The sequence below is a fragment of the Crotalus tigris genome, unplaced genomic scaffold (genome assembly GCF_016545835.1).
Source record: "Crotalus tigris isolate CLP2741 ecotype Arizona unplaced genomic scaffold, ASM1654583v1 scf7180000018563.1161478300:1536566, whole genome shotgun sequence".
Classification (NCBI taxonomy): Eukaryota; Metazoa; Chordata; class Lepidosauria; order Squamata; family Viperidae; genus Crotalus; species Crotalus tigris.
Window position 1 is genome coordinate 1,287,027 of NW_024097077.1, and position 16,601 is coordinate 1,303,627.

At 42.5% G+C, this 16,601-nt stretch overlaps 1 protein-coding gene across 3 annotated transcripts in view; it reads right to left on the reverse strand.

The window, feature by feature from the left end:
- The window catches only part of ATXN10 (ataxin 10), a 97,781-nt gene that overhangs the window by 10,917 nt on the left and 70,263 nt on the right, over positions 1-16,601 (reverse strand). For all 3 annotated transcript variants that reach the window (XR_005558037.1, XR_005558038.1, XM_039354603.1), the window contains exon 10: positions 1,137-1,222. Coding sequence is in view for 1 of the 3 variants with exons in the window: in XM_039354603.1 (XP_039210537.1) it covers positions 1,175-1,222 (48 nt within the window). In the remaining 2 variants the exon portion in view is untranslated. The remainder of the gene's footprint in view (positions 1-1,136; positions 1,223-16,601) is intronic.

Sequence of the window (16,601 nt, forward strand, 5' to 3'; positions counted from 1 at the left end):
AGCAATGGAACTGGGCATCCTTCTTCGGCTAGCCCTTCCCATTCATGTAAAGCCATTCAGGCTTTCCTGAAGAAGCTTTTCCAGCCCTTTCTTTCCTGGTGATGAATGAGCATATAGGGGACTCCTTAACTCCGCCTTTGCCAGAGGCCGGTCCAGAAGCCACCAAGCCAAAGCAGACTCTTTCAGAACGGGAGGGTAGCTGGACGAATGCATTCCCATCGTTGTCTCAGGTTTGAAACCAGTAAAGCTAGATAAGGATTGCCAAAGCATACTTTTATCACAAAAGGAAATGCCCTTTAAAAAAAACAAAACTCTTTTTGATTTCATGATGGTGCTTCCAAATTTAAAAAAAAATATTCCTAGAATTGATGCAAGAATAACTCTGTGCTATCCAGAACAGACTAAAAGATTTAAATGTATAGGGAAATTAGTAAATGGAGATGGTCAAGAATGAGATTGGTAAAACCCTGACAGAATAACTTCCATCTGAAATTAACATTCTAGTCCTCAGGAATATACAGGAAAAAATAGCAAAATGAGACGCTCCAATTTCAGTGAGACTTCCTTTTAAGAACTCAGTCAGAGCCCTAGATTTATTATTGGATCAGATTTTGTGTGTCCCTCTCGTAGCTTTAAGGCTTGCATCACTACGAGTCAGAATCCATTAAGGTTCAGGGGCTGAAACTTCATCTATAGAGTCCTGCTGCGTATCCACTTTGAAGTTCTTAAACCTCGACTCCACGGCACAGAGAGTTATGGTGCGCAAGGATGCTTAGCTTCAAGACATCCTAGCAGCTAGCAATATTTAACTTGTGAAGTCATTTTTTTGCTTCCCAACCTGTGTCGCAAAGATGCTTGGGAACTCAGGAAGAAAGGAGAAAATAAAGAAACAATGCCCGTATTCATGTAACATCAGATCTAGCTCCATGGAAACATATTGTGATGACAAACACACACACACACACACACACACACACACACACACACACAGAGAGAGAGAGAGAGAGAGAGAGAGAGAGAGAGAGAGAGAGGTCACAAGTCACACTTTAAAAAGACAGGCAAAAGGGAAACTATTAGTTTAATGAATAACGTGCATCAGTCTCAAAAAAAAAAAAAAAGATAGAAGCAAAGAATACCTGGAGTTAAATATCCTTTAAAGTACTTCAGATCCATTTCAGCTCTGAGTGAAGCTCTTCAAGGGAATAATCTTCCAGGGGTCCCCCTTTGTAAGATAAAAAGGCACATTTTTTATTTTTTTTCTTCTTTTGCACAGGGCAGAAATAATAACTATGTCATGAATAACCAACTCTTTCTCTTCAGATGGAAAAGCCTAATATGTTTCTTAGAATTTCATAAAGCTGATAAAGTGACCATAATTTCTCCTTTTTAGCATATAACACTTGATACTGACTACAGGTAATTCTTGACTTACAACCAGTCGTTTAGCTATCATTTGAAGCTACTACAGCACTGAAAAAAGTGACTTGCTTTGACTGGTCCCAGCCGCAGGGCCGTCGCAGCATCCCCCGTGGTCCCGTGATCAAAACACAGCCAACCGGCACGTGTCCAGGACGGCTCCAGGGCCCGCTGTCACATGATTGCCAGTTGTGACCAGTCAACGGGGAAAGACAGATCCGCTCAATGCCACGTGATTCCCATAACAACTGCAGTAATTTATTTAACAACCTCAGCAAAAAAGATTGAAAAGAATTGAATGCGACTGACTTAACAACCACCTTGTTTATCCACGGAAATTCTGGTCCCAGATTGTGATCATAAGTTGAGTACTACATGTGTTGCATTGTCACAAACAGGTAGCAAGCTGGAGAATATTTCTCACATTTTCACAAGGAAAAAGAAAAAAAATATTCCAGATCCACAACACAAATGTGATAATATCTCAGATCTGCACTATATTTCCTGGAAAGATGTTACACACTTTTAATGGGGGCCCTGACTAAGATACCTTTAGATGTGAAGCAAGCAATCTAGTAATTTCAGTCTACAATGTTAAAAAGTTATTTCAATTAGGAATGCAAAACAACAATAATAATATTATAGTAATAAAATATTATCATTGTAATAGGCACTGGAGCGCCACTTGGACACCGTTGGCATTGACAAAATCACCATTAGTCAATTGCAAAAGGCAGCTTTACTCAGAACAGCTTACATCCTGGCGAAGAGGAATGGAACCACTTAACCCGGGACAACTTGCCACGTGTCAACTCACTGCGGGACAATTTAACAATTCCATTTATTTAAAGTAAATAATTTAAAAAAAAATCTTGCCATTCACATTTCATTCTGTCCTTCCTTTTGCATCCTTTCTTTAATTATTCTTTTCCATCATTCATTTGATATTAGTGCAGCTTTTGTCCTGCAAAGAGTTGTCCTGTAGCGAGTTGGCTGGGGCAAATTGTTGCAGACCCCCTGCGAAGACACTTCTAGCGCCGTCTGCCTACCCCAGGAAGGACTCAACAGGTAGACAAAAATGCCAAATCCAGTCAAAACATCTGGCTGACTGAGCGATGAACCTTAAGTGGTATTATAATGTATTAAGCGGATGAATATCCCATGTGTTGCTAGTGTGCACAAAAGAAGGAAAACATGGTATCCTGACCATTCCTCTTTGAGCAACAGCCTCTTGGACTTTTTCTGAACATGGAGGTTCTTTTTTCGGTATCATGGTTTCTGCTCTCATCTCAGCCATGATGCAAGCAACCCTCTTCCCAGATCAAGGCAGCTATTCGTTTCGCAATGACAACAAGAATAAACGTTCCTCCCTTTATAGGTTCCAGCCTGGCAGGCCTAACATTTACATTGCTGTTCCTTCTAAATCCAGTTCTTGCGTGTCAATATTTAATCCTTGTGAAGGAACCAGGGATGTCCATGGGAAAGTTAAAAAAACCCAGGAAGGCAGTGTCCAATGCCCAATAGAAGCCCTGCCCCTGTAAAGGGCAATGCATGTGGGAAAGGACCTGGCTATGACCAGCATCTTCACTGCTTTTTAATTCCTCTTTCCCTCCCACCAAAATGTGCTCCGTTACGGAACCATTTTGCTGATGAAACCTCTTAGAATAAAGAAATAAAACCTGTTGAAACCATCAGAGCTCAGTGTTGTTCAAACGAAAGAGTGGAAGCCTTCTAATATTTCCATCATGTTTTGGGCTTTCTGAAAAGCTATCAAACTGCAGTGTCCTTTCTTTTACATATAAGCCAGCTTTGGAAGCTTCGGCAGTTTCCATCCAACACTCTTATCATCATCCACAAACAGGGGTGCTGCAAAATAGGGTCCAGGCGGAGAAATCTGGTGGGGAACAAGGTGGCGGCCCTTTCCACCTGTCCAGATGGGCCAAGGAACTAGTCAAAAGAGCAGGGCAAAAGATCTCCCCCCCCATAAGGCCTGCAGCCACTTCTGCACATATGGGAATCCAGGAGTTTGTGGGAACAAGAGAAAGGAATGCCCAGGAAGGAACATCTGAGAGGCTGACCCTCTTCTGAAACATGACATTTTTTTCAGGTTTCCTTTGCTAAAGGACCCTTATCCACCAGCCTCTTTAGAGCCACTGCTTCTTTCGTTCTAACTGTTTGCCACTGGACCTTCCTCCATATCTCAGTCTCAAGATATCTCCATCCATCTCTTCTCTAGGAGCACCCAGTATTTTCTCAGTACTGTGGAAATCAGAGTTCCTAAAATCTGGCTTGCACTTCTGACCATGTTCCCTTTTCCTTTCTCTCACTTTATCTCACGGAGATTGGAGCTCGTTCTGTCCAAAGCTCCCATCACTTTTTTGTTTGGTAACATTGAGATGTTCTCATCTTTTCTTTCACCTTATTCTGGAAAATTCAAATATCAGCAAAGCAAACAATTTATGAGGGTTTCCTCATGCATAATGCTAGAGTTTGACTTCCAATTTACTTCCTGTTACTTCCTTACCATCTTCTCTCTTTAGTGGACTGACTGTTTCCTTGACTTTTTCCTTGTTATTTATTTATTGAAAGAAACTTTTAAAATTATCTTTGACTTTTGTTGTAAGTCTTTGTTCATTCTGAGCCTTTGCTTTTCTGACGTCATCTTTGCAGATTCGGACTATCTGCTGATTTTCTGTCTTAGTTATGCGTCCCTCTTTCCATTTTTTGTATGTCCTTTTTGTCTTTCAGTTTATCAGGGAGATCTTTGTGCAGCCATGCTGGTTTCTTCTTGGGTTTCTTGTTTTTCTTTTTATATTTTGCTGGACTGGGTTTTTCGGAGGTTCCCATACTTCTTGAGTTGTTTTTAGGATTTTTATCCTTGGAATTTTTCTTAGGCCCTCTCTTGAGTTTGTAAAATTGGCTCTTTTAACATTTAAGACACTGATTGGATTATATTCTATTGCATTATATTGAATTCCAATATGACGTGGTCACGCTTGCCCAAGGTTCCGGCAACCTCAACCTGAATCTAAACTGGTACCTATCTAATCCTCACTTACTTTTCAGATCACCCATTTTGCAGACCCAGATCCCCAAAAGAATCTTCCAAAAGCCATGGGCTTTTGGGTTAACCTCCCTTTGCTTATGCTATCGGTCTGGGGAAGACCCTGGGAGTTTTTCTGGGAAACTCTGGGGAAAAACTCTGGCAGAGGGTTTGCTAGCAGCAGAGAAAGAAGAGCACAGGACTAGAAGCTGAAGTCTAGGTTGAAGTATCTAGAACTTTGGGTCTTGGTGTCAAACCCTCCCTCCCTCCCTCCCTTCTCCCAGGGCCATACAGGAAAGCCAGGAGTGGGCTTGTGCCCTGGGGAGGCCACTCCGGGCTTTCCCAGCAGAAAAGAATGGCCAGCCAAGCTCTCTGATTGGCAGCTGGGCTTTTCCTCTTCCTGTGTGTGAAAAACATAGCAGGGAATCAGCAGAGCAGAAGTAAGAGGGGTTTTGTTAGTTGTCTGAAGCCCTGGGGTCCGGAACCGGATAAGTCCTGATATTACGCCTGGATTGAACAAAAATAAATCCATTTTGTTTCCCTACAAATATTTGGCCAGAAAGAAAGAAAGAAGGGGAAAAGAAAAGGGAGAAAAGCGAGGGAGAAAAAAACAGCCCTGGCTGTCTGCGTGGCCTCCTTGCAAAGCTCGCATTGTGGAAGTGTCAGAATCATTAGCTCATTTGGCATATATTTCGCAAGCTAATGCCTCTCCGTTAATTCTCCCTGGGGACACCGTGTCTGCCTTTCAAAGGGGAGGGGGCAACCAGGCTGGAGAAAATGGGGTGGTGAAAGCCTCACCGCAGCAGCAGCGGCAGCAACAAACTCAGTGGCGTTTTGGACCAAGAATTTACTGATGAAATATGATGACTGATACAAGCAAAAAAAAAGAGGAAAGAAAAATACATACCTGTTCTAATCCAATGTACCCAGAGACATGTGGGAGTGTTTAAAATGCCCTTGGACGCATTCTTTGGGTGTGGTTGAAATACATACCTTTACAGTAAGAGCTCTTCTACACCTCTTAGACAAAAAAAAAAAAAAAAGTGGTAGGATTGTGAGCATTCTCGCTTCTGAGTGCAGGTTGGAGACATTTTCAAAAATGCCCTCTGCCTCCTAACATTGTTTTCTTTTTTCAGAAAGAAACTTAGGCACAATAATTTCCAGTTTCAAAAAAGTAAAAGGATGCAAGACGAACAGCATTGAAAAACGGAGCCATTCCCCGCCTTGGGGCAACAGGTACAAAACCCTCCCTCCGCTTTGGAGGCGAAGGCGAAGGCAGCAATAGGTCCGGCCTCCGCCAGGGCTTCTGGCTTCTCAAGACTTCTTTATCTCTGTCCACTTTCCCCAGACATTTTAGTGCCTCTCGGCTCACTTTCTCCACCCTCTTCCTTTGCTGCCTTTGGGCTTTTAGGCAGCTCCACATTGTGCCGCCCTCACATTAAAAGCGTCCCACCGAAACCACCGGCACGGTGTTCAGAACCAGCTTCAGAAAGAGCTTTGAAAAGCCAAGATGGTGGCCAAGATCAAAGCAGGGCCCCCCTTTTTACACATCACACATCACATAAAAGAAGGGCGGGGCTTTGGCGGTGTGTGCCTGGCTGCCATTTTGGACTTTTTGACTTCTGGGGGGGCCCTCCTGAATATGCTGCTTTTCATCTCTATCCAGTGGTGGGATTCAGCCAGTTCGCACCACTTTGGCAGAACCGGTAGCTAATTTTTTGTTGTCCAGGCCCAGAACGGACTTCCGGAAGAGGCATCCACACAGAGAACCGGTTGTTCACCTATTTGAATCCCACCACTGTCTCTAGTCCATGATCTACAATCTAAAACTAGCAACCTTTATGTTTTATTTTGCACACAGAACCCAGAACAGCTCAGTGCAATGGCCAATAAATAGGCACAGAAATGGATTGAAAATTTCAGATCTCTGAACCACCCTCTTCAGTCGAGTTCCATGCCGCACAAGGTAAGCACCGCAGGTCCCACAGAATTGTGCCTCTTTTCCACAGACACCATCATTTTTATGTTAAATGTCGAATCACTCCAAAAACATGAATGCAGTCCCTTCCCTCCTAAAGAGATCTGGCAAAAATGTGGCCATTGATCTTTTGGGTCTACTCTGGTCTTTCTTGAAGGCTGATCTCCTTCCGAGGAACCCCAGCCAGAACAAGCCGAAGGTTCAGATAGAAAGTGTTGGTGTTGACTTGGTTGAAGACAGCAGCACAATGTGGAAACCACATAACATTCACCACAGCCCTATAAATCACCCCCCATGCATGCTGAAACACTTCCCAAGGTCAGCCGGAAAATGTCTACAAATCCCTTTGGATGAAGAATCTCTTTGTTTTCTGACTTTACAAGCACATTTGCCAAGCCAGGCATGAGTCACAGGATTTCTGGTTTTCTACCAAACATATTCTACCAATAAAGAGCTTTGGACCTTCTGCCCCACGAATTGATGTAGGAATCCCTGCTCTCCCTTTTGAGAAGATGCCCAGACTGGCTTTTAAATCCACCAGCACTTAGTTCAGAAATATTCCTGCAAGTCCAGCTTTTCCCAACAAGATTTGCCCCAGATCTGGAATGGCAGCCCACAAGGGGCCCCTGCAGAGCGTCCGTCTGCCAGACTCACTTTGAATGCTGTTCTAAGGATGCTGTCTAGGCCCGGCTTAGCACAAGTTTGTAGTCCTTCTAGTCACCCAAGAATCTTCAAACAATTCAAGGAAGTAGGGATTTATGCAAACCATGATTTAGAAGCCAACTTGAAGTTAAGGCTTCATGCTTTGACTTCTTGAGAAACCAACAATAATTGTTTTCTGGGTTTCATACAATTTGAAGCAACAATTAAATGCTTAGGTCCTGGCAATTTTATTTCCCTTTTAGTTTATTTTCTCATGAAGGAAGGAAGGAAGGAAGGAAGGAAGGAAGGAAGGAAGGAAGGAAGGAAGGAAGGAAGGAAGGAACTGTGGGTGGCTTCAAGGAGTCTGCACATTGCCTGAGTTCTTAGAGCAGGGTTTAATGATCCAGCACATCCAAATTTGCAAAGAGGCCCTAAAAGTCTAATGATAAAGTCATCTTTTTAGCCTTACACCCCAAGGACATTTTTTCACACCAGCAGTGACATTTTTGACAGGACTCCAATAATGGCAGGGACATTCCAATCTAACTTGAGATAACCAGATAATTATCCAGACAAGGAAGCACAAATGCAGAGTGCGTAAACAAACAATCCCTTTCAATGCTCCAGATGAGGATGGGTGAGAAAAAGATTCTTCTCCTTTGGGACGGTGCAGTCTTTTCTCAAGCCTGCATGAAAGGCTGAAGATGGGCTCAGAGAGTTTGCGTGAGATGCAAAGGATTCCCAAATCATTGTCCACATTCCCACCCTTCTCCCAAAGTCTCAGTCGCAGAATAATCTACGTAAATTATAGGAAAGGGAGAAAGGGAAGCCTTCCGGCTGAGCTCAACACTTGGTGACCTCGTGAATTTGTCCCCATGGTTTTCTTCGCAGAACCACCCAAGTGGGACCATCGGGAGGTTTTCTTGAGATCCTGGGTCTAAGCTACGGCCATGAGATTCCCTGACAGTTTCTCAGCCATGAACTAGTTGGGCCCAGAGGGAAAGGACCAGTTGCTTCAATCTGCTCACAAATAAACACGCTCCGCTGGTTGAAGGAACCCTTTCTACAGTTAAGAACAGGAGAATTCCGGAGCCAGGAATTCTGGGAGTTGAAGTCCCCAGGTCATAAAGGGGCCATAGTTGTCCCCTCCTGGTTAAGAAGCATTGGCATTGCTTCTCCAATGGGGATGAAAGGATTGAAATTGACATTACGTTATAATCTGAATGAGATTTTTTTAAAAATTTGATGTACCATTGGTATATGACACCAGAAAAAATATCTAGAATGTACTTCAAATTTATGTTGGAAATATGAACAAGCAGGGTGATTTTATCACACTTGTTGGATATGTAAAAAAGCTAGAAAATGTTGGGCTCAGAATACATACAGAGGGTTTTAAAGGTTAACATTCGGTTGAAATGAGATCTTTTCATCCTGAGACTGATGGAAAACCAGCTAGAAAAGATTATTGGGTGCACAAAGATGGAAAGATTTGTCCAAGACCTACAACAGAAGACGGGTTGGTGAAGATGACAGAACTTGTCAAAATGGCTAAACTGACTCGTTTGATAAGAGACAGTATCAACATTTTTGGGTGGACTTTTTTCTGGTGACAAAGAAACAAAATGAATTTGTGATTTATCATCTATCTGTCCGTCTCTCTCTCTCTCTCTCTCTCTCTCTCTCTCTCTCTCTCTCTCATCAAATTTATAGGGCTGCACATTTCACAAGAAGTAACTCTGGGTGGCATTAAAAGAAACCTGCTTGGTGTTGAGATGGGATAGATTATAGAAGGAAGGGAGTCACAAAGTAACTTTAGAAAGAGAGAGGTTAAAATATAATTGTGCTTATAACTGCTGCAAAGGAGATTGGAAACTACTTCATCCCATTTTTCTTTATATCCTTTTTCCTTCTATTTTTCTTCTAGTTTGTTTTCTTTTTGCAATTCTTTTGCTTTCTTTTCTCCTTTTCTTCTGTTCTGTTTAGTTTGCATTAAGTCATTATTATTATTTTGAAAACGTTTCATAAAAACCAGACAATGGAGGCCCTTCCAAGAGAAGGGAGATTTTCCTCCACTGTCTTCACTCTATACAGCCACCTGTCTGGGATGACTTCATTTGGATTCTTGCATACAGCAGTGGATTAAACTCAGATCTAGTGGATCAAGTATTATTGTAGCATCTAGATGGATACCCCTGGTAAAACCACCTTTGTATGTTGACAATATTTGTTAATCCTGGCGTAATCCTCGGAATTGCACAACTGTTAAGGAAGCACAGGGCTGGGTCCCAGGCCAACTTTGACGTTTGGAATCAATCAATTATCCTTTCTCTCCCGGCCGAGGGGCAGAAAGCCTGGATGCTTTCCATTTGGCCAATAGTTGCTCTTGGCCCCCAGCCAGACTGTCAACCCTTCCCACCAAACTTTGTGGCTGGGAAAACATAACATAACAAACATTTCCCTGCTGGTGGAAATTACAGTGGCTGCCACTTTATCATGTTTACTGCCTAATTGAATATTCAACGTATGAAGCTAAGCATTTTCCTGGCACTCTAATCCCTTCTGTCCTGTAGGAACAAACTATTATTAAACCACGGTTTCTGATCTGACAGATTAAATACTAAGAATGAGGAAATTGGGCAGAAGGCACAAGCTGACTGGAGAAGCAGAGGTTTGTAATTGGATTTGATTGAGCAGAGCTCGTTCTTTGAAAAGAGCCGTAATGCAAGACCCTCGCAGCTTGATCGGACTAACTCGTGAGGGAGGGCAATGGAGAGGAGAAGGAGAAGGAGGAGGATCCCTGTTTTTGGAAAAGTGAAGGATGGCGGTTTTGCAGAGAAAGATGGAGGGCGAAAAGTGGACTGCTGGGGAGCCCAATAAGGTCAAAAAAGCCAGGAGGTCAGCTGTAATTACTCAATTGCAGCCAGACCTCATTTTTTTATGGGCACCAACTCACGTAAAAAGGGAGTAAAGCTTCCACTGCACGGAGCCCTTTTGACTTTATCCCTTTCGTAGACCAGAGAATGACTGTGCAGATAGCCCTCACGTTACAGCCATTCATTTAGGGACTATTACAAAGGCCCTGAAAAAAGCCACTTATGATCAGTCCTCATACTTGGGACCGTTGCAGCATCCCCTCAGCCTTGTGATCAAACTTCAGGTGCTTTGCCAGCAGCATCTGCTTATGACAGCCGCAGCCTCCGTGTGATCTTCCCAGAAAGCTTCCCACAAGCAAAGTCAGCAGGGGGAAGCCGCACTGGCTTAACGACCGAATGACTCAGAGCCTATGGCGATGCACTGTGAACGGCTGTAACTCAAGGACTACCTTGGGTCAAACTTAAGGATAGAAAGAGGAAAAAATAGGAATAACTGAGACTAACCGCCATTTTAGAGAAATAGCCAAACTCTGCACAATACCAGTTATAATACCAGAGTTGCTTGACAGTGAGTTGGTTAGCATATAAATTTAATAAATAATAATAACTGAGCATTTAAAGTGACCTCCAGGGTGAAATAAGAATAATTGGAATGGGGTTGCGTAGAATAGTAACTTTATAGGAAGGGAGGGAGGGAGGGAGGGAGGGAGGGAGGGAGGGAGGGAGGGAGGAAGGAAGGAAGGAAGGAAGGAAGGAAGGAAGGAAGGAAGGAAGGAAGGAAGGAAGGAAGGAAGGAAGGAAGGTTTACTCATATTCTGCCATTATTATTTTTTGCAAATAACTCAAGGCGGAGACTATAATAATCTGCCAAATATAATAGTCTGCCAGCAAGATTATTTCATGAGACTGTAATTAATCCTGGTGCCATCCCTGCATCTTTCTCTTCTTCTATCAGCATTAGAATTCCAGCAAATATGATTGATCAGGCAGAAACTCAACAGGTTTTCTGTCCATTCACAATCATTTCCTAGAATTACACCTACTGGACGCTTTTTTGTAATGGATGCTGTTAGTGCTGTGTTCAACAGTATTTCAGGTATGAACAGAATATGTCATCAATGGATTAAAAGATGTTTGTGGTCTCTGTTGAAGTGGCCACAGACGAAAACCTGTTCCAGCACGTAGGTGCTCAATTTCTCTTGTACACCAATGAATTTCTGCTGGTGTTTCCTAGAATTCAGTTGTTATTACTAATTGGAGACTGGGACCACTATTTTTGCAACCAGAGTAAATCATGACTTTAGAGCATCTAGGCAAGCAGAAATTATACCAGGTCAGCTCCTAGCAAATTTACACTCTGATTTCTCGGATTATAAAACATTGGGTACAGTAATTAACCTGTAGCCAGCATTAGATGGTTCCTTTGACTCTAAGATGGAAAAGGATATAAATACAATTCCTGGAACCCCAAACTGCCTTTTGAGGGTATTGAGGGCAAGGAAGTTAAATCTATGAATAGTTAAAGGATAATCAGCACTTACTGAACAATTAATCAGTGGAAGAGTTTGTTTTCAGAAGTTGTGGGTGCTCCATCATTGACTGGACAGCCATTTGTCTGAAATGGTATACAAGCTGTTGGGCATGGAAGTACCTTTTCTGACGGAGGGTCTATTAACTGAACAATAAATATTTTGGGAACCATCTAAAGGCAGGTGGCCAGCTGAACATTGTTGTGCCTGCTGACTTTCTCTAATGCCAGGTTATAGACAGTGAAACTGCTAAAAGCTCATTAAATCAGTTAATGTTCCTTCAGCAATTCCAGCCATTGCTTAGTAATCTTATTCTTAATAGGTGTCTACAAACACAGACCTCTGGGGATGTGTGCACCTTTGAGGCCAGAATGTCTCAAGCACTCCTTGAGTGGTATGGCAATTGAAAAATACATTAAATAGATAAAGCAGAATAAATAAAGAGCTATCCAAACTCACTTGATTACTTTGGAGAGGCTAGAAAGCCTCCGGCTGATTGTTGCATACCCGATTTTTGTAAACCACAGGTTACTCCTTCGGTTTCACAACCTGGTCCTTGATGCCTTATTAAGGGCTGAGAGTTCTCTGAAAGTGTCAACAAGCACGTGGACGGAGGTGATCTGGAAGATATTGTGCACTTGGACTTTCAAAGGCTTTCAACAAAGACCCTGAACAAAGACTCCTGAACAAATGTAGCAGCTATGGGATACGAAGAAAAGGAACTGGTTAAAAGGGGGGGAGGCGGCGGGAATTAAGAAGAGGAATAAAAGGACAGGACTGGCAAGTGGAAGAAACTGGAGGGCTGCACACGGTAGGGTGCTGCAAGGGCCTGCAGTCAAACCTCTGCTTTTAAAATCATGTAGTTGAGCTAGGAGATGGTCAAACTGGAGACGGTTCTGAATTCTTTAGGATGAACAGAAACCATCATTTCTCCACCACACCAAAAAAAAAAAAAAATGCCCTAAACCTTAAGGATTAAATGGGTATTGTTGATGGGTTTCCCATTGGCCTTTGGCTAACCGTTGTGAGAATGGAATGAAAATGTCACGAAAGTTTCCTGGAGCCCATGGATTCCTACAGATACAAATCTGGCCTGCCCTACTTAGCCTTTTCAAAAGCAATCCAGAACAAAAGGCTACTCTAGATACATTGGAAAGAAACTTCAGACACCCGTCCTGGACCCATTAAAGCAGCTGCCTCTTCTGAAGGACTGAAGCCACCGTTTCTAAGTTCAAGAATTCCCGTGGGCTGACTCGTATGCTAGCAAGCCTTCCAAAGGAGGTGTCTGCTTTCATGCTTTCAGATGCCTCGGGAAGTCTATAAGTTGCCATGAGCTCAATTCAGTTAGGTGCTAAACCCCTCCTATGCGCGGGGTACATTCTTCCTGTACCAACCTTCTCTACACACACTCCCAGAAGTGGTTCCAGAGGTATTTGCGACATAACAGCTGGGATGATTGAAAATTGTGTGCCCTCTTTTAAAACTGTCTACCAAAAAGAAAGTTCTAATACATCGCCACATTCAGATAGATCTTCTTTTATCCAGTGTTTCTCAACCATAGCAGCTTTAAGATGGTGGACTTCAATTCCTAGAATTCACTAGTCAGCACGCCTGGCTGGGGGGTTCCGGGAGTTGAAATCCACTATCTTAAAACTGCCAGGGTTCAGAAACACCGTTCTAGACCAGGGGTCCCAACCCCCGGTCCGTGGACCAGTACTGGGTTGCGGCATGCCAGCAACTGGGCCGCACAAACAAGCAAAGCCCCATCCACTGGGGCAGCACACAAAACCACGCACCCTCCGGTCTGCGGAAAAAGCTCTCTCCACGTAACTGGTCCCTAAATTCAGGTACTAAAAGCAATAGCTGAAACATTTCTATCCATCCTGACATTTAAATTAAATTTTAATGTCATGTTCTTAAAGTTGATATATTTTATACTTTTCAAAGTAATTGAACATATTCTATTTTTTGTTGGGTTTTTTTGCTGCTTTTATTGTATTGAGGATCTGATTTTCTTATATATCATGTGTGATTTTTTAAACCAAGCTTTGGCTGCTGCTCAAAGCTTCCAGGTTTTTAGACACTCTGGCTGACTTTTCCACAATTCAAAAATCCAACTCAAATGTTTGATGGCCATAAACACGTCTGACTGATGTCTCCATTCTTGGCAAATTTGTAAGTACATCATGGCGTGTTCAGAAGCTGTGCAAATAACCTGATCCCTTTTTAAACTGTTCCTTTATATGCTATAAAGTCAAATTCTGATGATGACTACCATAGTCCTTAAAATTTTCACATTAAAACAAGAGAAGAACTAAGATTATTTTAGTAACAGTAAAATAGTACTAGTTTAATAATATTGGCAACAATAGCGGAAATCCTCCAGTTCACTTACTGGGGTCTGCATTTAGAGGTTCCAAAGTAGACTGCAAATTGCAAACACAAAATGGCTGGGATAATAAAAAAAAATGCAAGTCACATCACAGTCCCGCTTTCCATACAATATTCCCTAGAGACTTTAAAAAGAAAATGTTCTGGAGAACCAAAGTTCAGTTGTTTCCAACTTGTTTTGCTATGGCTGTGTTTTCAGGAAGTCCTTGACTGATAAATTGGTGAAGTGATGTATTTATTTTTATTAATTATATCCCATCTTTATTATTTTTATAAATAACTCTAGGCATACCTAACACTCCTTCCCCCTCCTGTTTTCCCCACAACAAGGGGAAGGTGGGTGAGGCTGAGAGAGAGGGACTGGCCCAAGGTCACCCAACTGATTCTCATGCCGAAGGCAGAACTAGAACTCACAGCCTCCTGGATTCTAGCCTGGTGCCTTAACCATTAGACCAAACTGATTGTGCCTTTCTTGCTATCATTTTGGCACCATTGTGACTGGATGACTCCAGAAAATACTCAAAGTCATTAAGGGGGAAACAGCCTTTGAAAGACATAATCGTTCTCATTGGATGATTTTCTGACTGTTCCCTCAAATCTCAAATGTTAGAACATCTTGTAATGAAAAGCTCAAGAAACTCAAGAAATAGTTTCAACCCGTGACATTCCTTTAATTTATAATGTAAAAGGATATAATCTCAGAACATAAAAATCCATACTAAAGTAGCATAAAATCCTAATGCCACTTATCTAATATGGATTTTAAACAGTCCAGAATTTAGTTGTTCTACGGCAGAATCCTAAATTGGAGGATTTTTTCTCTTACACTCAGAATATCGTATCTCTGATATTTAGCAAAGCAACGTTGACCAAATTTGCATCCGGATGATTTGCAGAGGGGGGATGAATTGCAAACATTTACAGATTCTCAACTATGCTTGATGCTTCTTATATTTCTCAGCCAGCTCAAGAGGACTGTGTGGGAGTTGAATTCAAATTAAATTAATGCATGTAAAAACTAAATTAAGAGAGTGGTTGGGGAACTGAGTTGCCGTCAGACAATCCAAGCAGCCCTTTGAGACCCAACATCGTAAGCGCAGCTGAGGCCCTTTCTTCTTTTTCCTTGCTGCAGGACGTTTGAAACCTGACTTGCAGAAGGGATGGAAATACTTAAAAGGCAGCTTCTTGCAGGCCCCTCTCAGCACCCCCCAGTTCTCTTCCCTGATCATCTGATGACATCATTGGCTGTTATTCCCCTCAGTCTCTCCCCCCCCTCGAATCTTCTATGCCCTGTTCCCCCCCCCCCCTCTGTCTTAGATGCAACATCTTCCTGTTGGCTTTGGATCTGATCTGTATTTTTATTGGCCAGAACTGGCAGCCTTGAAAATCAGAGGCTATTTCAGGCAAGAGTGCTCCCTTTTTCCCCATGTTTTTTCAGAGCCTCCAGCCACACCCCTGACCTTTTCTTCCAGACGTCCCAGTTCATAAACAAGCCGAAGGCATGTTTCATTTCTGCTCCCGCTCGCCCTGTGCAAGTGTTCTGGAAAGGTTGGCCAGGACCATCGGATGCAGGGGAGACCGAGCTGCCACGGCCCCAAGAGAGTCACAGGAAGCCAAAGGCAAAGCCAGTCCCATCCCCTCGATTGGGCTTTTCATGGCCTGGAAGGGCATGGTTCAATCAGAAGTGAGTTCTGCACAAACGATGCTTGTTAAACACCCACATTTGGCCATCGTGTGTGTGTGTGTGTGTGTGTGTGTGTGTGTGTGTGTGTGTGTGTGTGTGTGACACAGTCCCTGCCCCGCATGAACAGCTGTTACTTCTTGCTGTTGCTTCTTTTTCCTGCCTCTGGCACAAAATCTTGCTCCCCTCATCCCAACTGAACATCTAGATATTGGAAAATGCTTCCTTCTTTCTGGAGAAGACTCTCCTAGTAACATCAGTATCAATTCTTCTGTTCCCTATTTCTCCAAAGTCCACTTTTCCCATCTACCAAGTTGGTTTATCCAAAGATCCTGACTAGAAAGAACCCACTTTCAAAACTCCATCTGCAGGCTCAAGGCATTTGAACCTGCAGGTAGAGCAGCTACACATTCTTGGATTTGCATGAACCACCATCTCCATCCATCCTGGCACCCCTGGAAGGCTCTCCCTGCAAAATTCATTCTGTTTATCACCTTCAGACAGAACAACCTTTAAATCAGTGCTTCCCAAGCCTGAATAAATTACTCAGAATTGAGTAAAAGGGACTTTTTTTGGGTAAAGGCACACAAACCCATTACCTATCACAACAGGGAACGTTTAAATTGACTTAAAGATTGTCATCTATACTGGAATATACTGTAGTCGAAAAACTCCCAAAGTATTCCTATTAAGATGAAAACAGGTGCGATTTTCAATGGTAATTTGTTGAAATAATATAATGATCATTCAATAATATCAGTGATCCTCAGGTTATGTCCGTTCAGCAACCAAAGTTATGATAATGCTATAGGAAGGAATTTACATCTGGTCCTTGAATTTTGATAAGAGCTCTTGATAAGCGGTTTTGGGTAATGAAAGAAAATTTTGGGCAGCACATGTAAAATAACAGGGTGATTCTGGGTGATTTTCTTTTATCGTAATTGCAAAAGTAAATAGGATTTCAGTCCTGAGAGATTTGCTGATGAATGCAGCAAAATTGCATCCTTGATTTTTCTTTTTTGTCTTGGAAACTTGCTGTGTTCAT